The sequence below is a fragment of the Dermacentor variabilis genome, chromosome 1 (genome assembly GCF_050947875.1).
Source record: "Dermacentor variabilis isolate Ectoservices chromosome 1, ASM5094787v1, whole genome shotgun sequence".
NCBI lineage: Eukaryota > Metazoa > Arthropoda > Arachnida > Ixodida > Ixodidae > Dermacentor > Dermacentor variabilis.
In genome coordinates, this window is record NC_134568.1 from 220,530,388 (window position 1) to 220,556,367 (window position 25,980).

A 25,980-nucleotide genomic window follows, 5' to 3' on the forward strand; every position below is an offset into this window, starting at 1 on the left:
CCTTGGTGCGAAGAAGCGAAAAGGGCTTTCTACCAAAGCAAGCAGGCCTTGGCAAATGCGGCTCTTCTGGCATGCCTACGGTCAGGAATTCCTCAGTGTTTAATGGTCGATGCCTCAGACATAGCCATCGGCACCGTGTTGCAATAGCTGAGCAACAGCACCCCCCCCCCCCCCCCCATGGCACCCAACTGCATTCTTCTCGAGGAAGCTGACACCTACTGAGTGCCGCTGCAGCACCTTCGAGCGCTAACTGCTGGACGTCTACTCGAGTATACGCAACTTCTGGCATTTCTTGGAAGGCGTCGAGTTCTTCATTTTAACCGACCATAAGCCGCTGACCTATGCTCTACGCTCTATGCGTTCGGACGGTGGCACGCACATGGCCCGTGAACTTCAGCAACTGGCATACATCTCCGAGTTCACGGCAGACATCCGCCATGTAAAAGGGAGCGACAACATCGTTGCCGACGCCCTGTTGCAGAGCGCTATAAACGTCGTCAACGCTCCAGAAGGAGTTAACCTCGAAACGTTGGTGGCAACCTGAAGAGAAGACGAAGAGCTAAAAAGCCTCCTAACAAAAACGGCCCTCAAGCTACAGTGGACGCAGATTCCGGGATCAGGCGACCAGATTTGCTGCGACACCTCCACGGGCAGCCCACGCCCCTTCATGCCTGCCAGTCTATGCCGCCACATTTTCCTTTCTGTTCACAAGTATCGCGTCCTGGAATCAAAGCTACGTAAAAGTTGCTCACAGCAAGATTCATCTGGCCAGGTATCAACCGAGACGTGCGTTGCTGGGCAAGAGGATGCATACCGTGTCAGCATGCCAAGATTCATCGACATACTGTGACCCCGTTGGCAACGTTTGTGCCTCCATCCCCTTTCCCATTCCCCCGGTGCAGGGTAGCCAACCGGACGTTATTCTGGTTAACCTCCCTGCCTTCTACTTTTCTCTTCCCTCCCTCCAGACGCGCGTTTCAACCATGTACACCTCGACATTGTCGGACCTCTGCCACCTTGCCAAGAGAATGCCTATTTACTGGCGTCCATTAACAGATTCACGCGCTGGGCGGAGGCCATACCTATGGCAGATATCACAGCTGACAATTGCCCGCACCTTCTTGCACCACTAGGTTGCTCGTTTCGGTGCACCATCTATAATAACAACGGACCGTGGAAGGCAGTTCGAATCATCACTTTTCGCCAGCATTACTCGTTTCATTGGTGCTTCTTGCATCAGAACAACCTACCACACGATTAGCAACGGCATGGTGGGGCGTTTCCACCGCCAGCTTAAGTCTGCGCTCGTTGCAACAGAAGAGCGCAGCTGGATATAGGCACTGCCACTCATCCTCTTGGGAATCCGGACAGCTGTCAAGACAGAGATTGGCTGCAGCGCGGCCGAACTGGTCTATGGAACGACATTGCGCCTTCCAGGAGAATTCTTCATGGGCAGCCCGCAAGACAGTTGTATGGCCACCGCAGCCTACGCACTTGGGCTACGAGACATAATGGAAAACCTTCGCACTACGCCACCGCGACGGGCAGCCCCACGCGCGGTGTACTACGTCCCATCAGAACTCGCTTCGTGCACACACGTGTTTGCGCGCCACGACGCAGTTCATCAGCCACTCCAACCACCGTATAACAGGCCATTCCGAGTGCTGCGTCGAGGTGAGAAGCAGTTCACTATCGACGTGCGCAGTCGCCACGAAGTGGTATCACTCGATCGGCTGAAGCCAGCACGCATTGAAGAAGCAGACACCATTTCACATGCGCCGTCATCTCTGACACCACCCTCCAAGGCTCTACTCGTCCAACCACGCCAAGTCTCGAGGACACGCAATGGACGAGTCTCCAGGGCGCCCCGTTGTATGGACTTGTGAACAATTTAAATCGTCCTATGAACATTCGCTAACTCACTAGGAGGGGAAGTGCTGTAGCCAATGTAGCAGCCTCACGGTCGCACAGAAGCAGCCAGACACCCTTTCCCCTTTTGACTCGATAAAATATTATCGTGGAGTGTGCGGGAAAGAGAAGTTGTGCGAGGGTGTGCAACCGAGCCATAGAGGCTGAACGAACACAAAAGTAAAGTCGGTTGTTGCTTGTTCTTCAGGGACACATCACTCGCTTCTTTCTGCCGATTTCCAGCCGCGCTCGCGTCCCGCACTACAACTCCATCACGGCGACCGTGTGCAGTGGCATTCACTGTACGTATTCGGTAAAGAGATAGTGTCTGTAAATGATTATGTGCTTTCAGTTGTCCCAAGATTATTTCAACAATAAAAATGTTCCCTTGTTTTGTGAGTACTTACAGAAATGTCCAGGAGTGCTGCTGCGTGGTTTTTATTGAGTGCCGGAAGCCAAACCTATGAGGAGCGCGTCGCGTTATTTCTCATACTACGCAAGGGCGGCACTTCCGACAGATGGCGACTCCATAAGTCCTCGCCCCCAATAGTTCTAACAAGGTGCCTACATAAGCTTTTTGAGAAAATTACTAACCGGCGCCTGATCCATTTTTTTGAAAGCAACAAGACACTAGATCATTTGCAGTGTGGCTTCAGGGAACATAGATCCACAACAGATCATCTTGTCCGCATTGAGAAAATATCTGTGATGCCTTTATGCACAAACAGTTTTTCTTATCGGTATTTTTAGACAGAGAAGGCATATGGCACTGCTTGGCATTTCGCAATCCTTTGTGATCTAGCTGGAATGGGCGTTCGAGGCAACTTGCTAAACGTGATTCAAAATTATCTGTCCAAGCGCACATTTTGTGTTCGGATTGATAACGTCCTGTCCCGTCTACTTACTCGGGAGACTGGTGTGCCACGAGGTGGAGCGCTGAGCTGTACTCTATTTGTTGTAAAAATGAACTCGCTTCATACTATTATACCACATATAATGTTTAATTCTGTATAAGTGGATGATTTCCAAATAGCTTACAAGTCATGTAATATTAGTATCTGCAAGCGACAAGTGCAGCTTGGCCTGAATAGATTGTCTAAGTGGGCAGACGAGAACGGTTTTAAACTAAACCCTCAAAAAAGTATGTGCATTCTCTTCTCGGAAAAGAGAGGTGCAATACCAGAGCCCATTATTGATCCTAATGGAGAATGGCTATCTGTGAGCCATGAACATAAATTTCTAGGCCTCCCCCTCCGTCCCCCCCATTTTAGATTCTAAACCAACTTTTATCCCACACTTGAAATATTCGAAAACGAAGTGCTTGAAGACAATGAATCTACTGAAGCTCCTGTCCCACACATCTTGGGGAAGTGACAGAATATGCCTCTTGAGCCTGTACAAAAGTCTTATACGGTCACGCCTTGACTGCAGAGCCATTGTCTATAACTCTGCCACGCCTAGTGCTTTGAAGATGCTGGATTCCATCCACCACTTGGGTATCCATATTGTTACTGGTGTGTTCAGGACTAGCCCCATAGAAAGCCTGTTCGTTGAATCCAACTAATGGTCTCTACATCTCCAAAGGACATATATTTTTTATGCCCTAAAGGAGAAATCAGATTTCCATCATCCATGCAATTCAGTTATTCGCGACCTGTCCACGGCCAGGCTGTTCCGTAACTGCCCAGGCACTAGACCTCCTCTGTCCCTCCGGTTGGAAGCACTGTCCAAAGAAACAGGCGCCTCACTTTTAGAGAATGTCCTAATGGCTCCTACATGGCTTCTACCACCTTGGGAGTGGCAGACTATCGAGTGTAACATCTCTTTCACAGAAATATCAAAACGAGCACCTGAGGCACATACATTCACATTTTCTTGAACTGCAGGAGAAGTATTCTTGTGCTGAATTTTACACAGATGCTTTTAAGTCTCCTTCTGGTGTTCTAGGACCATTGTTTTTAATATCCAGTACATTGAATCCACATACATGTATTTTTACAGCGGAAGCATATGCAATACTCTCTGCAGTCAAGCACATCAAGTAAACGAATCTCACTAGGGCTATTGCGCTCAGACTCATTAAGTGTAGTCCGAGCCCTAATGAATCTATGAAAACATAAAAAAAACATATTTAATGAACTATATACATTGCTATGCTCAGCTTATAGTGCTAAAAAAGTCATCATCCCATGCTGGGAACCTGGCCGCAGTGACATAAAAGGCAATGAAGCTGCTGACGACAAAGCTACCTCAGTAGCTTTTAGCGACACCGACACAAACATACCCATCCCAGCCACAGATCTTAAACTATACCTACGTCACAAGCTGAAAATCCACTGGCAGAAACAGCGGAATACTCAGATATCCAATAAACTGCACTTGATCAAACCCAAATTAGGGCACTGGATATCAGAGAAAACATCACGATACAGCAAAGTGCTCCTTTGCCAATTAAGAATAGGACACACTTGCGACACTCATTCTTACCTCTTGATGGGGGGCATCCTCCGACTTGTAGTAAGTACAGCAAAAAATCTCACAGTCCTGCATGTTCTTATTTAATGTCCTGCAATAGAAGCAGAGAGGATAAGGTATTTCCCTTCTGCATATCGCGAAAATATACCTCTTCACCCGGCATTTTTTCTTAGCAATGAACCACTTTTTAACCTGAAATTAGTCTTAGAGTTTTAGCTGAAACAGACACTCTGAAAATCATTTGATCAGGTAATTTTTAGCACACAACACCCATTGTATTCAAGGGCTCTCTTGAAGCTTAGTGTCACTGTTATGTTTTGTTGCATTAAGTTTTCAACAAAATCCAATTGCTATTGCCCACATCAGTGTCATTATTTTAGTACCTATATCTTTTACGTCATTTACAGCGAGTTTCTTAAGCCCTTCTACAGCCATGTCACATCTACCATGAGGAATTCCTTGTCCATACCATCCGTAGTACATCGTTAATATTACCATGTGCCATCGCGCTCTTTGGCCATAAGTGGCCCTTATGCCATAAAACATCACACATCATCAAAAGTGATATTTGGTAGAACCTGTTGATTACTTAGCAGGCCACGTGTAAATAATTATCAGCAAGGGGGAAAAAATCTGGAAACTTCATGCTTTTGGATGGATTTTGAACATATATGTATGCCGTTTCCGGGAAAAAAACTTAGTTGAAAGTTGGGGCTTGCGCTGTATATTTCATGGGCCTTTGTGTCCTCATCCTCTCATATTTCTTTGGTCACTTTACGGGTAAATGTTAACCATTTAGACTGCGTGCTTGCCCCAGAATGTGCAAAGATATTTAAACAATGATAAAGCAGTAGCACAGAGAGCAGAAACTCAGCTGATGTGTCTCCACAGGCATGGCTACTCCTGCAAGTGGACTGACAAGCGCCGCGATAATGTAGCAACTCTATTCTGGCTCTATCGCTTTCCACGCTTTGTCAGTATCCCTAGCAGTGCTCTGCTTGCATAACCACCATGATCGGCTTGTTGCGAGCGGTAGATAAGAAGGGTACAGAATCGAGCGAAAGGAATCGTTACATTAGATCGGCCTAAATGTATGGTTGAGGCTTTGTGTACTCCTAGAGAGCCGTGGACAAAATGCCGCCTAAAGTGCGGTTAATGTCTGCAGTGCCTAATAAAGTGTGGTAAAGATGCAGTCAATTGTACCAGAATATGTGCACTCCATAACAGACTTGCAACTGATTAACAACCATCCTTCTTTAACTCTTTCCTTCCTCCTAGAAATGTGCTGATTTTTGGTGTTTTTATGTTTTAACATTTTATATCAATATTTAGTAGGCCTGATCAGCGGTGTTATGAATTAATGTAAAGCAGTATTAATTTCTCAGACACTTTTTGAGAATTCTTATGTAAAACTTTTGAGAAGCACCTTAAGGAACATGAAAGTCATAATTTGCTGTTTTCAGTATTACTGAAGCGTAAAAAAAATCTGATATATGAGAGATATGCACCTGGCTCCTGTTCCCAACTTTTGTAAGAAAATGCAAAAAAAAAAAATATTATGCAGATTTGTTGCCCATGCTATGTGGAAAAGCAGTAGGGAGCATTTGTTTTTACACATTGCAGCAGGAACCTGGTTCGTTTCTTGCTGCATTTTTTCGGCTCGTGAAGGAATGGTTGTCAGGTCAGAGAGCATGCAGAAGCCTTCTCATACTTTATTATTGCATTCGATCAGATTTTCTGTGCAAGCAAGCTGGTCTAGTGCATGCACAATTGGCAATGGAGCCTGCACATGCTTTGTTCATTTCCTGTAGAGTACTGTTAAGTAATGTGGAGTGCTGCACAATATTGTACAGTAATGAGTAAGGGCACTTGCACAGGCAGTGTTCACAATGTAAGAGATTGGACTGCTAGTCAAGCTTCAACCATAGGTCGGTCTAAAATTGACTATGTGCTCTCATGCGAGTGAAAACCCTACACAACAGGTGAAATAATCCAAAATGCAGAAAGTAAAGGTACTGGTGACACAGTCAGATATTTTGTCCAAAAGCTGAAAGTGGCAAAGCAGGAAGGCATCCGACAAATTTGGCTCCCATGATAGATGGGTAGCACAGAGGTCTTTTGCACCTTTACCTGCAGCAACACACTGATGAATTAGCTTTGCTGCATAGCATGCAAGAGTGCTTGCCACAGACGGCAAGCGCTTGCAGGCAGTGCCTGTTACTGTGTGTTAGAAATTTGTCACTCCACACCCTTTATTTGTAAAAATCGGCAACACTCATGAGTGGGACTGACACAAATAATCATGGAGTCCAAGACTTGTAAATAACATACAAAGACATTATCTTTATTGGAACACTAAAAAGCACAATAAAAACCTCAGCCCAAAAGAGCTCAGTATTCACAAGATAAGGAATGTTCTTGTTTTTTTTCATGGTCAGTGTAGCTATCACACCAAAAACCTCCAATACACCTAATTTCAGTATTAAAAACACCAAGTTATTATGGAAGCTTACAAAATAATTCAGAGAATATATGTACAGAATTTTTTTCTAGTTGTTTTTAAGCACAACGATAGAATCCTCTTTCTAGTATACTCAAGCTTAAAGGTCACACCTTTGTAAATTGCTGATGTGAAAAGTAGTATGTATCGCATGAGCTTGGTCACGCAATCAGGGTCAGAACAACATTTCAATCTGCTGTTATTCCAAATCTGCCATTAGCCCTCTGTGATAGGTTACAATGGCTTGGGCCCAGCCCCTGTGGCCACGGCACCTACCCATGTGGGCTGGACCTGAGCCATCACAGAGGGCTAATGGCAGATTTGGAATACAAACAGATTGGAATAGTTTTACATTATTCCTGCCCAGATGGATGGATGAGCTACACCATTTGCCTAACAGGAGGAAATAATAAATACAAATTCATTATTAAAAACGTTCCTCCTCAAATTTATATACAAATGTATGACGTGGCTAAATCCTGCCTGTCTCAGAGATCAAAAATGGAAGCAGGGACAGCACCAAAGTAAATATGCTTTGAAAGCAAGCTTGATTAATATATGGCATCACACATACACATGCGCCACACACAAAAAAGAAAATGAGCAAGAATCACACAGCTGATGAATTATTTCCAAAAATCACAGGGCAAGTTACTGAAAAATGACTGCAAAAAGGAAAACAAAAGTGTAAAAAAAGCAAAACACGAGGTATGTCACATTTTCAAGCAAATATTACATGAATATTCACAAATTAGGCACGTACTCACATGAATAAGCAATATCTGTAAATCTGCCTCAGCAATCTGAACCAAGTGAGCAGAACATTGGACAAGCTGGTAATGATATAAAGTGAAGCCCACTTATAACAATGTCACTTGCGAAATCCTATTACCTACAAAACTGGGTAACTATAACTATGTGCGTGCATCTTATGGTGCTGTTCTCTATTGCAACAAACATACTAGCCCTTTCACTTTCTTAACACAGTAACGTTCTTCTCTATGCACTGGATTCTGCATGTCAATGCTTCTTGTATTTTGTTCACTTGCTTGTTATCACACCTTGCATGACACAAGGGCAGCCTTGCTTCTAGCCGCATTTTCACAGAATTTATAAAAACTTATTATAAAACTTGCAGGCATGTGGTTAGCAACTTAAGGTGTACTTGGTTTTCATCTTTAGTGATCCTTTTAGCACTTTCAATGTCTTGAAATGCTAGACTAGTTTAACTGAAGCATACACTAAAGTGCTTGACTTTTATATACCCTCAGTTCTTCAGTGCACTTCGAACAGAACTGATATGGCAGATTATATGCCAAGTCCTTCACAAATCACTGCAAGAAGGAATTAACAAGAATACACTTCACACAGGCAACCGTGACTGGTCCAAAAAGTACCATTTGTTTAGATTTTTATTAGTGCCACTGGATTTTATGGGCCTAGTGTGATCACATACGTGACAATCTTTCTATTTCTTCTTCTTCTCATTATTACTATCAGTCAGAAAACATAAATAATAGTTAGAGACAGGCTGACCTGCCTCAAAGGGAAGGGCATAGGAATTTACATTCCTGAAGCAAATTGTCAGAAACATGGCCATCAAATATGAACTCTTGTCTGCCACCTTACAAAATGAAAACTGCGGTTTTGGGCTCCTCATTTGAAAACACTAAAGGGCATTGTTCATTTGCACTTACAAAATACTTTTGCTACACTTCTTAAATCATTTTGGAAAGTACACTCACTGCAAGTATTCTGCTATATCAAAGAATCCAATGCGATATTCAGGCTCATCATAAGTGGGCTCGACTGCCTAATGTTGAGCAGCATGAACAAAGACTTATAAAGGGACAGGACAAGTGCTGACTTATACTAAATTTATTTGTAGCAAGTGTGTGTGTGCATGGTGGAAACTGTGACTCTAGGTCACCTTTGCATGATGTGCCTGTGCTTTCCTGACATCATGCCCATTGCAATCATGAGACAGCCAAAAGCACTTCATATAATGAAAGGCGGGACCACGTGCATTAGTTAATTCTCAGTCTGAAATGGCACTCCTTGAAAGGGGTGCAGGACTAGTCAGAATAAAGGGACAATAAAAGCGACAATTAAAGGGTTACACTGATAGATTACTATTTTAAAATGACAAATGTGTCACTATTATCACCAATGACAGAGCTTCCTTGAATGACAGAAACATGCAAACATCAGAAAGGAATAATGTCACCACTTCAGTAGTGCAGAACTAATTGCTGCTGATGCATACTATCCTGACAACAATTTGAAAAGAGTAGCCAGGCAATGATGACAAAAAGAAAATCACAGAGTATTTTGAACATTAAAGACAATCTGGTTTTGGTCAATTTTACATACTTTTTTTTTTTTTATGGAAGGACACACCAGTGCTACTTCTTCATACAGCCCTGCAAGTGCTATTTGCAGGAGCGCAGCGAACTCTTTGTGCTACCATGTCACTTATCAACAGATAACAGAAGCGCCTGGCAAAAAGGTTGGCAGACAACCTCACAAGGCTCGATTTGAATTAAAACTCCAATTAGATTTGACAACCTTACTCAACCTCATTATTTGGGCTGAGGTCAGGCCTTCAAGCTCTATCTCATTTTTAGAGTTCAAGGCAGGCTACACAATGTCAAATGTACGTAGTTCCTTGTGCTTACTAAACATAAATTTATGTACATATGTTCTGATGCCTCAGATAAAGGAAGTTTAAAGTTCTTATACGGATAAATAAATTTAATGTTTTATGAAAAAGTTTGTTCAGTAGGAGATTTTGGCTGCAAAACATACTAAGTCAAGGCATCTTATAGCTTAATTCTTTCAGATGCCGCTTGCCATTTGTAGAGAAAAAACAATTTGTTTTTTTACAATTAGCCACCCACCTAAGTAGGGCTCAGTGAAACTATACAGGTAAGTGGCAAACAAGAAACTACCATAGTTTATGCTTTACAGTTATGTACACAATTGCGTACAAAGCTTCATGGCGGTTACAAAATTCAGCAATGTATCTCAGGCATGGAAACTGTAGAAGTAATTCTGATTTTCTGTCAGACAGAGTCGCACACCTGAATAGACCTCTACAGCACTCCAGTCTTGCTCACGTTCGCACATTTTGTACGAATGCTATAGGCATTTGTCACTTCAAAAGTAACTTTCAAGATGAAGTTAGGCATGTACGCAAAGAAGTGTGTGGCATTGGGGTAAGCTTTTGTGCTGTGCACCCAGCACAGTGTTGGTGGTGAAGAGATGGCAATATCTTTCAATTATAGTTTTATTCACAATTTTCAGCAGTACTAAAGATGCCTGTAAATTTTACACCTTGCACATTCTCTTCATCCACGTATTCAATGCAAGTGGAACTTAATAAATAAACTCCAGCAACATTACTCCCCTTGTCGTCACTTGAGTCGACATCTGAGAAGTTTCTGAACCCATTTTTTCCCCAGAGCTTGTCAAGATTTTTCTCACAAAATGAGGATGAAGGCAGCACAACAAATGCTGCAGAGATGTACCAGCAGTTCATTAGCTAGCCGAGTGCTGCCCTGCTCCGTGCTGAGCGCTGCTTTGCGTAGAGCGTTCAGAGTCTTCCACCATGACACTTTGTACACGTTTGTGACCATACTCAAATTCCGGCATGGAGAGGACGCCCAGTGCATGTGGGTGTTGTAATTTCGTCTTGACACACTCTCATGATCATTGTATCAGCGGATATTTTAGAAGCCTGATACTGTAGCTATAGACAATGCTGATTTTGCAAAAATTTCTAAGAGCTTATCTGGCGGCACCGTACGCATACTGCCATGCAGAATACTTCACATGTTTGTTTAATCCGCATTCATTAAATGATGCAGTAAACTGTTTAACGACGAACAGTGGAGAATACAGCTGGAACCGTGAAACTGACTGAATCTGCAACACGCTCGGAGGAAAAGGCTGCGAGTTCACAATGTACACAACTGTGTACATAGCATCTGAAAGGGATAACTAACCAACACCTAAATGTAGACATGTTTCTAAAGATGTAGCATCAGAGGAACGTCTACAAGATACCGCTGATGAATGAAGCATAAATATGTACCTCAGCAACTACAGAAATATTTTACCTCAAAACTCTCACTTGTTCAATCTCAAACTTCACTCAACCTCAAGCTCACGTATGAGGTTGATATAAAAATTGTCAACCTCACAAAATTTCTAGATGCCACCAACTGCACTTCAACTCTTCCATCACTTTGTGAGGTTGAGGGCATAATAACATTGAGGTCAACTTCATGAGGTCCGAACTTTCCGAGGTTGTCTATGTTTTCCTGCTACACACTGATTGGTGTGCCAACCCATGAATAATGTAAGTTAACTTGAGTCATAAACATCCCCATCTTCAAATGTGAACTTCTGGGCAACTAAGTCACCATCTGGCACAAGTCAAATGCTAGCTAAAGATTTTCAGCGACATAGTCTACCCCTCTAGCTAGACATATTTACCTTAGCAGCAAATTTCAATGGTGAATTGTATAACATTTAGAGCATCAGTTGATGCTCTTTTTGGAGAAGACTGTTTCTGTGGCAGATTGAGATTGCCAGCTGTGGGTTCCTATGGTAGATTGAGAACAGCCATCATGCGGAGAGCACTCTGCGAAGCCGTCAAGACTGCTCAGCCATAACAGGTGGAGCAGACGAGGACTAGCTCTGGTGGTAACACAATGGTGCAACTAAGCTTTCCTCTGTATTAAAGGCAGTTACTGCACCTCATTTTAGAGTGCAGCTCTTAGGCGCCCATTCCTGTGGTGAGCGTCGGCGTCACTTGTAACAAAGTGAATGAGCACATTGAAAGATGAGAGAGAATGTAGCGTGCAGCGGGGGGGGGGGGGTGAGAAAAGCGGCGAGAGTGAATAGGTGTGAGGAGAAAAGAGGAGGAGGGTATGGTGAAAGGGTGAGGGAAAGCAGAGTGCTGGCGGCAACCAGGCATGCGGCAAGCGTGGAAACAAAGCACTAGCATGGGCTTCGGACCCACTGCACATATGCTTCTTCGCTTGTGGTTCTGTTGCCGCTAGAGAATGCGTTCCGTGTGAACCACGCATTCCGGCATTCCTCCGTTTATGATTTCTTTCTGAACAATGACCAACACAACCGGTGGAAATGCTTCATCTGCCGCTGCTGCTGAACGAGCTGCCCGAGCAGAGGCTCAGCACCACTGCCGAGAGCAGCCTGTCGTTCAGAATCAAATTCTTTGCCACAATATTTCACGAATTCAAAACACCTAAACAGCTGCACTCAAAATTCGCACTAGAGTATTGTAATCGTCGGTGAAATGTTTCTCATTTCAATTATAGAACCCCTTACTACTACTTCTAGTAGTAGTACTACTACTACTACTACTGCTACTTATAATACTACTACTACTACTACTACTACTACTACCACCACCAGTACTAGCAATTGTATTCTAATCATGAATTTCGAGCCATTACTCTACGCTCAAGAGAGGAGCTAACCTGCCAAGTTGGGCACCTGCTTTAAACAGGCTATTGGAACTTGACATTAGTGTCCCTTTAAGCATTGCCTTCCTCCTATGACTTGGCTTTTGCAGTAGTACCAAGGCTTGGTGCTTTTTTTTCTCCTCCTGCCTTTTTCTTGCTTTCAGTCTCAATCATTTTATAATGGGCTTAATAATATCATGCTTTTTCAGAGTGCTTATTTTTTTCCATGTAATAAATTTACATTTTAGCCAGCATTCATCCTGTCTGCTTCTTTTTCAAAGTGTTTGTTGATGCTGCTTACCATCATGAGATGAGGTGCCCTGCGTCTTGAGAAGATCGCTCTCAAATGGCTACCATGAGTACTTAGAGTAGAAACACTTAGAGTACTTAGAGTAGAAATTGCACTTAGAGTAGAAACATCAACAATTCCTGAATGTAGAAGTAAAACAGTAAATAACATAACGACAAAAATTAAGACTAGTTATTTGTGCTTTTAGTAGTCTGCCTTTCATGTATCAAAGATAAGTAGTCATCTGAAAATACACCTGAGAGGCTGCTTTCATACACACCAACAAAATCTTTCTGTGCTAAAAATGGCGCTAAATGTGTGCCAAGCATGCTCAACATCACAAAAACTGATGCATAGCGTCATCCTGCAGGTGCACTTGCTTGCTGGCACCTAAAGGTCAGCAGAGTTAAAAACCAGGAGTCCATCCAGTCTGCACAGCTTCTTTCTGCCTTTGGCACATTGGCAAGTTGGACTCGTGATCGGTTCTCTCACACATGGCCATAAAAAGGCACGCCAACTCCAGACGTGTTACTGCTGTGGGATTCAGTAGTTAGTATCTGCTGGCCTTGCAAGTCCAGTAGGCGGCTAACACACTGCACAGGTACAGCAGAGAGTTCACTATGCCCAGAACCTGGAAGACAGCAGCATTACACATCAGTATCACACTATTATATTTCAGTCTCTAAAATCCCTGCTGAGCATATTAATGCAGCTTCCTCGCACAGCCCTGCCACATGAAATGTGTAGCACAACTCATGACTCCAACGAGGATTAATGGTCAAGCTAGTATGTGTAGCATAACCACTGATACAATACTGCACTTCACTTTTATCATGATGTCCTCTGCTGTTTTATTGTGATAAGAGAAAATTTGAACGTATCTTAAAGGAATCAATTGTAGTCAAGTTTTCAGTTGTTCACTTTCATGCATGATACTGAATGCTCTCGCTATGAGGACTGGATTAAATGTTTTGCACCTAAACATACAGGAATCACTGCAGAATGGTGAATTATTGTCCTGAACAAGAGTTAGTCTCTTTGATTCTTCCTGCCAGGTTTCAACTGCCTGTGAGGTACTTCCCCATGACAGGGCGAGTAAATTTTAATCAAGACGGTGAGCTTCAGGGGTGATGACTATGTCACAGATTACATGACTTGCTAGCTGTTCCTGAAAGGTTTGTGTGAGGTACACATAAAATTAACTTGAAAGGGCTATGTGAAATTTACGGAGAAAAAAAAAATAATAGAGAGAGAGAAAAATACACAGCAGGACTCCACTCTGCAATGCACAATGGTGAAGAGCTGAGTTGCTAGGGTGCACCATTTTGACCCAGAAGCCAAACAGCTGAAACAATGAAAATGTAAATTTCCAATTCCATGAAGTTGTAATTGCAAGCATCTGAAGGAAAAGCCATGGGATCTAGAACCTTCTTGGATGCTCCTGATGGTAAAATACCCCCAGAGAGGCCTGACAAACAATGCCAAGTAATACTCAAGCATTTTGATCTTGAATGTAGAATTATCCTCCAGGACAAATGCACTCTGCTACACAACATGCCGTCTCATGCAGTCAATCAAAGCATGTAGCTTTGAAGTATTACTGCACCTGGCTTAACCACGTGGTCCCTCACTGTCAGGCTATCATGTTTACAGCAATGAATAAAAGCAGCCTTAAAGGAATGCATTTTCCAGCGGTTGATGCAGTCAAGTCCACTGCTGATATGTGGTGTGACAACATAAATGAAAAATTTCTTTGGAGGAACTGGCAAAACTGCGGCAGAGGTGGGAAAAGTGAACAAAAGGATAAGGTTGAAAGAATTATGAAGCTTGACCAGTCTTGTACAACTGCATATAGTGCAAGTGCAAAACCTTTCATCCGACCGCTGAACAACGTCAGAACACGCACTAAAAGGATGAAAGCATACTTTCATCCCAGCAGCTGTATTACTGCAGAGCCTTTTACCTACGAAACAACAATTATACATAAAGTGGGTATGCAAGCCAACAAGAACTTAATGCAGTGGGTCAGACCTACAAACAGACAAGCTTGTAATTGGAAATTTTTCATGCTATCTAAGACGATAAAGCTACCAGTAGTTTTTTGGCACATGTAGCAGTACTTTATCAACTCATCCCCAGCAAGCCATAGACTTCCTCAAGATTGCTTTAAAAGACTGAAATGTCCTGGTTTCAGTCCTACATTTATGCAAAGGAGCACACATATATTAATATTCACAAAATCTGAGAGCCCAATTTGATTATTATAACTGGTCATCACTATATCTGGAGAGAAGTCTTAAAGGGCCCCTGAAACGGTTCGGACAAATTTTGTAGACGCGTAGGGTACAACTTAAGTAGAACATTCGCACCACAATTTAAGTGAAGTGTTATGTATTAATGGAGCTACAAGCCATTACAAGTTACCCTACTCCTTAGCCATGCTTTTCCTCAACTCGTTTGCCAAGCCAACAAGGCTAAGCTCCGCCTTCACTGGTTCTGCGTCACGATGCGGCGTCACATCGTCCACTTCCGGTTGTCTTGGAGCCCTCCCCCGCCCGCGCAAAACCTCTCCGCTAGCAGCGTGCGTTGCGAGCATTCTGTCGCAGCGCTGAACGTGTCTGGTATTCCGTTAGCCACGCACTAGCGGAACGTTTCGACTGAACGGTGGAAGCATAAACTCAAGCTGATGAAGGAACTTAAAGCGTAGACGTACGTGAGCTGCCTGATCAGTCTCCACGGTCCAGCCACCCGTTGGCACAGAGCTTAACCAGCCAAAGAAAGAGCTAATATTGCTCTAACCAAGTGTAAAACATTTACAAAAACAATGTGTTAACGATTACACTCCTGCGAAACATTTACACCAGCAGCAAAGAAGAATACATTTTGTTACTGCTACTGTGTTTGGTTGAGCTCTATGCCACCAGGTGGCTGCAACGTGCAGACCATTCACATTTGCGCTTCTGTTCATCCCCTGAAACGACACGCAAAGGGACACGACCAGGCCCTGTCCCCTTTTCGCTTGCGTTTACCCTAATACCAGATTCGCGAAACGCTATTGCGTTAGTAATCTTCCGGTGTAAAGTGACGGCCACAATCGCGCAAATCCTGGCACCGATCAGATAGCGCAGTCCGATGCGCTGCAGCCAGTCCGTTCGTCTACTGGCTTGCAGAGGGACACGATGTCAAAGCTTGACACATTGCCAGTCGCTACATTTACAGTCCACAACGCAACAAAGTCGAATCATAGCGCTCACGAAAAGATGACCGACACTGACGGCGGAGCTCTTGTCAAAGACGGAGCATGTTGTAACACAAGCAGATGACACTTGCTGTGTGCCGGAAGTGCTTAAGTGTACTGAAAAATTGTTCTTGTGCATTCCCTTTATGTTACTTTCTTCTTATAAAAACAAATTAACTAACATTTCAACTATTACGAACATCATTTGTTTACCATAAAGTTGGAAAAATTATCGATCACGCGCCCTGGTCAGCCAATCGGATAGCTCGCCCCACTGACGTCATATGGGTGATTTCCGTCATATGGGCAGGGGCGGCTTAAAATTCCACTACGCAGTGTGCTGCGATCGGCAGCAATGTGCATTTTTAAAACCTTATAATAAATTACATGCTTTACACAGAGCAATTAGATGTGTCAATTAATGATCAGAAGGACCTACTCTAACGACTCAGTACGTTTGTAGAAAATTGTCAAAATCGTTTCAGGGTCCCTTTAAGTGCCTTAAGGAACATGTATGCACTTGGGTAATGGTCACACTTTTCTTAACTATCTTGGTGGGGTGCAGTCACAAAATGTGCACACCTTTTAATATCACTCAGTGATCATTCACTGCTTTAAGAAGAATAATGAAAAGTTAGCTTGACATGAATAACCTCTTTTAAACAACAGAATTACATACTGTTCTCATTAACTGAATGTTTCTACCAGCATATCACTTTCTTTTTCTATGGTAATAATTTGATCTTCTAGTTCATGTGTAGTGGTCCATCGGTAAAGCTTCGTCACAGTTTGACAGACACGACTAGCTGCCAAAACCACGAGTTTGCACACTTATGTTTGGCTGCTACCAAAGAAGCACGTAGATCAAACTTCTCATGTTTTGTTGCTTCAAATCGTGTACAAGCAATCACAGGGACATGAATCGTAACATGAAACCTGCAAACAATCAATAATTAAATAGCAAGCCTTTCCTTTACAATATGATCTCAGCTTCTGAAACTGTTACACACAATGCAGTTCATGGTAGCATGAAACCACAGAGTGCCTGCACAGATGGTATCACACTGAAAAGGCTGCTGTGATGAGCAGACCAGATGATTACACATGCACTGGGCTTGGAAAGCAGATGTCAATTAGTAAAACTGACAGTTTTCTCCGGCCATATAATTAACAGCAACAATTAACAGTAATTAACAGCAGTCTTAACTATGACAACTTAAGACACTCAAACTGAAACCACTCAACTGAAAAATTTGTTAAAATAAAATCAAGTGTATGTTTAGAAATTATATGTTCTCTATGACTGGCCCCTCCAAACTTGTGTCTGTGCATCAAATCCAGTCTATGGATGGCAGCAGCCATCATGAAGGTGCCCAGCCTGCTTCCAGCTGGCATGGTGTGACCCCAATGTATAATAAGTGCTTGTAAGAAGTAAAGCTGTCATAAGAAAGTGATGGCACGGTTGTGTTCTCAATTACTGCAGTGGACTCCTGTGCCTTTAAGCAGACCAGCATGAGGGTGGTTAACGGCAGATGCAACAAGGAAAAGCCGCATCCAGCTTGTAACAGTAAGTGTGTGAAATATAGAAATTATAAGCAGCATCAGCTAAGACATGCTTGGGAGCAGGCTACTTACACTCAGTTATAGTAATAAGTTTGAACGAATTATAACATTTATACAGTACAAAGTTATAACGAGAATGAGTGGGCTGCTCAATATTACATCGAACTCACTACATTAGTGTTGAGCTTCATGTCTCTCCATAAATATCTCAATGTTCCTAAGCACCATGAGGTATATTGCAACAGGGGGTTTAAGTCTTAATTACTGCTTAATGAAGCCTGTTATAATCAGCAAAGTCCAACAAGTACAAAAATGTATAACCTTGTCTCACACACATCTGTGTTTACCTAATGTTAATTCCCACAACTGCTGTAGATTTAACTTTATTAATAAGCAATTCTAGTCCACGAGACTGCAGTAAGCTTCTCTGCCATTCTTGTGATGAGCCACATATGGCACTTCACAGGGAACTCCACTGTTGCACTACATGTGCTCCCTTATTTACTACAGATTCTTTGAATGACAGGCCTGCAGTGTGTTGCATTGCCAACGCGGTTTTCATAATTGCATTTTGCAGTATATCCCTATTCTGTCATTGGATACCATCACATGTAGGTATTGCTGGCAATGAAAAGTCCCACTGACTTGGCTTCTCAGACAAATGAGTACAGCAATCATCCAGAAGTTTCCTGCCATCTTTACGATGCTCATCTGTCAAACCATCGCAAAATTCTCGGACAGCACTGTGATTAACAATATTAAGCAACAAGGTCATTTCCTCCACATCCCAATGGCCGTGGTTTATCTCACTGCCTTTCCTGTTCATTGTCATGATGGTGTTCATTGTTATAATGCTACTCCCTCTTATAAAATTGTCACATAAGAATATTATGAACAGCAAATTGAGAAGATCATGTTGAGAAAACTTGCAAAAATGCTATAAAATCTGTCCTGAGTGTAAGAAACGACAAATGTGAGTCCCGTCTTTCATGTTGCATGCACAGACCTTGTAACGCTACCACTTGTCAGTCTCAAGAATGTGGTCCCTTGGCCAAAAAGGTTCGAGAGTCTTGCTCCACATATATTATATTCTGGGGTTTTACCTGCCAAAACCACAATTTGATTATAAGGCACACTGTAGCGGGGGAACTCCGGATCAATTTTGACCACCAGGGGATCTTTATAGTGCCCCTAATGCAAGGGACATGGCCGTTCTTGCATTTCGCCCCCATCGTAATGCAGCGGCCATGGCAGGGATTTGATCCCGTGACCTCGTGCTTAGCAGCGCAACACCATAGCCATTAAGCCACCGTGGCGGGTAGTCTTGCTCCATGATTAGCAACAAAAGTTGTATTATTTGAATATCATTATTATTAAATTATGATTTGAATTATTACCACTCCTTTAACAGTTCCATACTGTCATCATCATTGCCATCACATAAAATCATTACTTCACAGATTTAAAGATTCCTCAGACCCTAGTGAGTATTTGCTTCCCTAAACTAATTACTGCTAACTGCTGTCTGAAACTGACAATAAGTACACAAAGCATGTGAGGTCATAGCCACTTATACATACTCGAAAATCTCTCAAATCTCCAAGCTGCAAGGTACTCCTGCAAATTTTAAGGAAGTCCTCCAGGTAAAGACATCAATTTCTTAGCTGATAACTGCCACTTTTTATTGAGTTTCTGCTACTGCCTTCTTCTGCCTAGAGTTTTCGAAGAGCTTAGTCTGCTCCCAGGGTTCACAAAGTGATTACTCACAACCAACATTCTAGAGCCCTGTTCTGACCTTCTTCATCTACTGTGCATTATTCTGCGCAGCTCGGGGAATCCCCTCGGCTCTGAGCAACACACGTCTGATGTAATGACTTTCACCACATTGGCACAGCCAGTTATTACTGCAAACAGATGAACAAATAGGCACACTAAGCCCAGTTTTTAGCTCATAACTAGAGCTCACAGTAAATGTGACTGTATTGATGATATTAGCTGATTTCCATCAAGTATGCCATGTATATTCTTTCGAAGAACACAGCTGTAAATTCGTAATAAGCAATGCAACGGCATATACGGAAAAAAAAGTGTAATCTGCCATGAATACATCATTCTCTGCTCAGATTAACTAGAGTTACTATTCATTCCATAACAACAATAGCTACCTCACATTATAGTATAAAGATATTTGGTAGTAAAAGTTTGATACGTTCACCTACCGAGACAGTCACTTTTCCTTGAAATATGTACTCCTTGTACCTAGAGCTTGGTTGGTGGTTCACTCCTGATGACAGCAAAACTAAGCTGCTCCCAATGCAGATAAGGAAGTGTGCCAGGTTTCCCATCACATCCTAAAAAAGGGACACTTGTCAATAAGCATGCAGCAGCAAGCTTTTTGAAGACAGCACAGCTAGCTAGTAGCAGTGAAATTCAGAAATGCTTGTTTAAACCACTATTTCAACTCACTTGCCATTGTGTAAAAGGTTATTACTCTGGGCAGAACCATAAATAGCCAGCAGAGAATTATCATCACCAAAATCAAGCCCTCTTACAAGGAGGTTGTGGCATTTTGCTTGAGTGTATCTAACCTGACACACCATAGGAGGCGACTGCTTGTGCATGTTATTAACTTTTTATTTTCAAGGTTGAGAAGTTAATAAAGATGACACATCTTATTATGAACCTTCTTCAATGCTGTTAATGCCATGTAACATGTCACTACAATGCCAAAGAGTTGTTCAAATAAAAGTTATTTTAATTTGCATTTCAAGGCAATGCAAATGAGACTCCTCTGTTGGCTCTGCACATAAACTGGTCACCAAAATGCATCACTTTGTTAGATTTGTAAGGTATACACAGCCAAGGCTAAAAATAATAGCACCAACCTGAAAGCCAAATTTATGAAAGAAGTAACCATCACACATACACAAAATGACGATAGAAGAAGACAAAAGTAAATTTAAAAGAGAACACTTACTAAAAGGGATTTTGACAGAGCCAGCGCTGTAGCACCTGAGAGAACGCAGCAGAGGAACAAGAGACCATTCATCATGAGTGCACTGAAATTGCCCAAGATGAACAGTGTCTCATCTGTTGTGCCCAAGAAGCCCCAAGAGACACCCCTGTAAGATGGGTTGCAGTACTCCAGCATTAGCTGTATGCACAACACGTTCAGTGCCTGCAATTGAAAGAGGACCGAGGCAATCAATAATCTTTTATTTAGAACCATTACTTGGGCATGAACATGTTCTCCCTCTTTTATTTTCTTTATGAAGGCCAAGTGACACTCAGGGGCAGGCCACACATTTTTGGCTCGATTCGTTTACAGTAAATATTTGCATGTTTTGGCAAAATGAACAAAGCTCCTTGAAATAATTTTTTTCTCTCGCATCATTTTACTTCAAAGTAGAGGAGTGAGAGGGCACAAGGCACAATGCTTATTTGCAGTGACTCTCTACTGCAGTTTTTTGTCAGAAAGTATAATTTGTGCAGACATGTAGTTTAAAGAAAGAATTTATTTTCTTGCTTAAGCTCCTAAAAGAATGGAAAATAGAGAGCAGTGGAAAAGTAAATGTCATTGAAATATCTGAACTATTACTTGCTAACATCCAAAGAAAAGCAACCTATGAGTAACGCGGTTGTTCTTTCCAGGAAAGTGTTCATTACCTCTAATCTTTATTTGCCAACCAAACATACAAGTGGCGAAGGTAAGCAGAACACAGTAAGAATAACAGGAGAATGTAACAAGCATAATGTCAATTGTAGCACTTTTGTGCTGGAAGCAAGCTCAGGGTTCTGCTAGTTGTGGCTTTGGAAGTGAAACTATACATACACGAAATGGAGCCTTGTGCATAAGTATTAGATTCACTTCCGGTGAAAAGCATTGCTTACGTGTTGGCATGCACCAACAAAACCAGTAGAACCAGTAAAACCAGGTAAACACAGTAGAAGCACAACGCACCGACACATGCATCTTCTAAACAAGCAGGTAGCACCAAAAATGCACTTTTACACTTCACACATGTGCAGTAGTAGTTTTTTCACAAGCTACCCACTGCAACAGATGTGTTCCTGATAAGAAATGCATATTAGAGGAGCCAATGACACAGGAGTTAAAATACTTGCACAAGTGTGTGGCTACATTTGCTGCACGATAACAACATGAGTCATAATTGACTATTTACTGTACACTTCTATTTAAACAATATAATTCTATACCGAACTATTGCACTCTTTACAATATCACAGTCAATAGTTAGAGCTTCTGCACTCTGTACTGTACTCATCTGCACAAGAGAGATAAATGGATGGCTGCAAAGAGCAGTTGCAGGTTAGATTATCATGGGTCATAGCTTTGTACTATGCATTGTACATAAGGTGCCACTAAAGCTCCTTTATATTTTGCCAAGATCTATGATGCTTACTTATCAAGTTAGGACTGTGAAAGTACAAACTTATTTGTGGTAATAATACATTTGCACTATTCATGTACACATAAACCCAAAAAAAGAGTAGAAGTGAAAATTACCACTTGTGGCTTTAGTGGTAACCGGTCACCTGTAATTATAACTGCACTTCTATTCATATGCTACAATAATTAGTGAGCTTAGAAGAGTGAGCATGGCAGTCATTTTAGCGGTATTTGGAAATGCAAGTCCTGTTATGTTCATCTGCCCACTTAGTATACAAGATTTTGTTTGAATAGATGGCAAAATAGAAGAGAGAGCCATGAAGTTACTGGCACAAAGGATCTCACTTGCAAGAGACGAAAGGGAGACACACTGCACAAGCAATTGCGAACCAAACTAGAAAATGGCAACTTGTAAGTAGCATACCCAGCGACAACCTAATAAAGTCAGTACAAGCTTTGACCATAAAACTACAATGCAGCTGCCCTATGTACCACCATGCTCCAAAACAATAGTTCCTGAGGGAAGCCAATATTCAAAGAAGTCCGCCTCTGCTGTAATATCAAGGAAAAGAGTAAACTGACTAGCACGTCTACGCAAATTCAGAGTTGGACACCAATGTATCTATCACAGCATTATTACATTGTCGCCAACTAAAGTGGCTTGCATAGGACAAGCTTCAGCTCACTGCCCATGTTCCAATGAGTGGATTTACTGACCAGCCAGGATCCCTTTGTTAGGGTAAGGCTCAGACCTTGCTTAACTACCACTTCTTATAAGCTCTTGCATGCACTTCCTATTGTTTTTGGATCAGTCTTTCAATTCTGCATAAAAACAACAATATTCATGAGATTAATTTGGTCTTGGTAGAATAGTGTCACAAACATGAGATGTGGAAGAGGAATCCATTAGACGGGAAAATTCCGAATGACTACAGCCACTTGTACAAACCGTAATGGCATGCCTAAAAGCTAAAGTGAGAAGTGGCCGTACACGAGATATTGGTGGCATACTACCAGCACCAAGTACGTATCGTGCACAAATTAAACGCATAATTAAAGCGTGCTGACCAAGCATCTTAATTCAGTAGTATGCAACTGTAATATATATATATATATATATATATATATATATATATATATATATATATATATATATATATATATATATATATATATATATAAACGAGAAGAAATGGGGTTAACCGTGGGGCTCAATTTTTTTACTCATAAGAAGCCAACAAACACTGACACCAAGGACAACATAGGGGAAATTAGTTGTGCTTAATAAATGAAATAAAGAAACGATAAATTAATGGAAATTAAAGTGGATGAAAAAACAACTTGCCGCAGGTGGGAACCAAACCAAAAGCGAAGATTGTGGGTTCGGTCCCACCTGTGATAAGTTGTTTTTTTATCCACTTTAATTTCCATTAATTTATCGTTTCTTTATTTCATTTATTAAACACAAGTAATTTCCCCTATGTTGTCCTTGGTGTCAGTGTTTGTTGGCTTCTTATGATATGACTATATATATATATATATATATATATATATATATATATATATATATATATATATATATAAAGAAAAGAAAGCAAGATCATGATAACGAGCTTCGTATCGCGTCTTTCGGAATAGTTATACTCAGTGCGCTTCGAAACAGAGGTATACTGGTGTCACAAGGGCACTTTCGAAAATATGCCGAGTGACCGGAATATAAAATTTACGAAACGTGTTCGCCATGTAAATAAAGCAATAAAATATTCTCGTTTTGCACCTCAACGTGCCTTAATTAAACTGGGATAGGCAAGCTCTCTCACCCAATCACGATGAGTTGAAAAATAGTTTGTAGGATCAGGTCCACCAGGAACACAGTTCAAGATTGTTAACATACAACAGGCTCCACTCGTAACGAAAATAGTTAAACGAGGAAAGAAACGGCTGCGCGGTTATATGCTGAAGGCGGAAACAAGCGTGAAAATACTTTCCTTACGTTCATAACCCAGTATCGACTGCATATACTTGAAGGTCAGGTGAGCGATAAGAGCAATAATGATTACCATTTCTATAAGTTTAAGCACTCCAATCAGGCTGAAGCAGTAGCGGTAGTTCAGCCCCAACATGGACTGCAATGTTGCATTCCCGTTCGATGAGATGGGAAGTAGTGGCTTGTTGCTGCTGTCCATAACGGTCACTACGCTCTACACTTTCTAACTTGCAAACGTAAGCATGATTCATGCCTGCTCCACATGCCAGCCCACGCCGAACCAACACAGCAAAGCGTTTCGCCGCGAACACGCTTCGTATGCACAAGTGGAAGACATCAAGATCAGTCGCAGTTTTGGCTGAAGGAGCGTCAAATTTCTATTTATATTGATCACGTAACGACACATTATCAAATTATTATGTTGCGCAATCGGCAGGCGATGCAACGAGGCCGTCTACGACATACGACCATAGATAGGACGCTCAACAAAGCGAAAATAAATCGAAGACGTTAAAATAAAACAACGGTAACAAGACGTTATATTGAAAGGCGACGTGCTTACCATTGAAAGCACAATGTCGTAAAATTTTACATAGGTATCAGTTTAAAGTACGAAACGTAAATTAGCCTTAAAAAATTCTTTCAGCTTTCTCAGATTAAGCAAACCCACGGCGCGTAAACAAAACCAAGTCTCGAAGGCCATGATTTTGCGTACTGCAGGCGCCGTAAGCGACGTGCGTGGCGACGTGTGACCGCCTTGTTTTGAACATAAATGGTAACAAATGTGTGACTAGCTGTGCTGACGGGCTCGAGGTAATTCACCACAGACACTGTTTTATTGCTATCGCAATAGACAGTGTGCAAAACCCGACGTCTGTGACGTGTTTTGGCTCCCAAATTCGCTTCCGCCACATTCAACAACCAAAGACATAGCCTTTAAGATTCGCATTTTAAATCCAGAGGGCACAACCCTACGGTGATGTGTGTGGCGGTCGGACGTGTTCTTCCAGGGCTCTGTGGCGGCAACGAAAACATAAGTTTTTTGCGCATGCTTTCAGTTTCCTTTCCTTTCTATTTTCCTGAATTTTTTTGCCTTTAAATGACAAATGGCTAGTTTTCTTCTTTCCTTTTTTCTCTCTATTTTTTTTCTTTTCGTGTGCGCGGGTGTGTTTCGTGTATATTTGGTTTTGCAGAGCGTTATTTCGCGCCACCTGTTTTACCACGTGCAACCGTGTGGAACGTTAAACCCTTTAAATAGTAGTCTGGAAGTCGCAAGGCTATTAGCTGTTATAGAGTTTTTTTTTCTTATAGTGATTTTATTGTGTGTGCAGTGGTATCGGGAATATTGCTTTGGTAGGACAGTGAAAGCGTGGCCGCGTGGTTGAACACATGCGAACACGTGTCATACCTTAAGTTTGTGCGGCATTTATTGCTTCTAAAACATTAGCGATAATCACTTTGCGGGATTTTAAGGATTTAGATTCTGTGCGTATAGTCCTTTGCTAGAAGGCGCGCGCTCTGAAAACTTCGGTGTTTTCATTAGACAAAGCTAAGACCAACGCATGGCAAGAAAGTCGGTAAAGCGTGCAGTGCGCGGGGGGGGGGGGTTCCCTTAAGGTAGACGAGGGGAAGGATAAGAATGGAGAGTAAATTGAGTCAATCGGCAGACACTGTGATGTTGATGCTAGGCTAAAGAAAATTGAGCATTTCCAGCATGAAGTTGTGAAACAAGTCGAAGAGGTCAAAAATGAGCTAAATATGGAGCGTGATGTACAGAAGGTAGTGGAAAAAACACATTAAGCAGCCGAGGAAACGCTGAACAGGGCAGTGCCGCCATTATGAACGAGAATGGTCGTGACAATGGAACATAATCTCCCGACGTGACAAGAGAGGGAGTGTTAGCAAAGCACGTGAAATGCGTGCAACGTGGGAATGGGGTAGCTGGAAAGAGGGGCACATACCTTGAGGCCACCACATAAAAAAGCAGCAACGTACTGCGTGCTGCAGGCGCCGTAAGCGACGTGTGACCGCCTTGTTTTTAACATACATGGTAACAAATGTGTGACTAGCTGTACTGACAGGCTCAAGGTAATTCACCACAGACGCTGTTTTAT

The 25,980-nt window shown here is 42.1% G+C and overlaps 1 protein-coding gene across 2 annotated transcripts; it reads right to left on the reverse strand.

Annotated features, from left to right (window-relative positions):
- Positions 1-3,545: 3,545 nt before the first annotated feature.
- On the reverse strand, positions 3,546-24,382 carry LOC142557527 (uncharacterized). 2 transcript variants are annotated; one of them, XR_012822781.1, is made up of 5 exons: positions 23,940-24,382; positions 20,446-20,646; positions 19,688-19,819; positions 4,396-4,474; positions 3,546-3,631 (listed from the first exon to the last, which is right to left on the reverse strand). XR_012822781.1 is itself a non-coding variant. In XM_075669448.1 (4 exons), exons 1-4 carry the CDS (start codon positions 24,063-24,065, stop codon positions 13,218-13,220), a joined length of 540 nt encoding a protein of 179 aa, XP_075525563.1. In that variant the 5' UTR covers positions 24,066-24,381; the 3' UTR covers positions 6,707-13,217. The 2 variants fall into 2 exon arrangements, 1 of the variants encoding a protein (XP_075525563.1); XM_075669448.1 differs by lacking the exons at positions 3,546-3,631; positions 4,396-4,474 and adding an exon at positions 6,707-13,298 and having other exon boundaries at positions 23,940-24,381.
- Between the last annotated feature and the right edge of the window lie 1,598 nt (positions 24,383-25,980).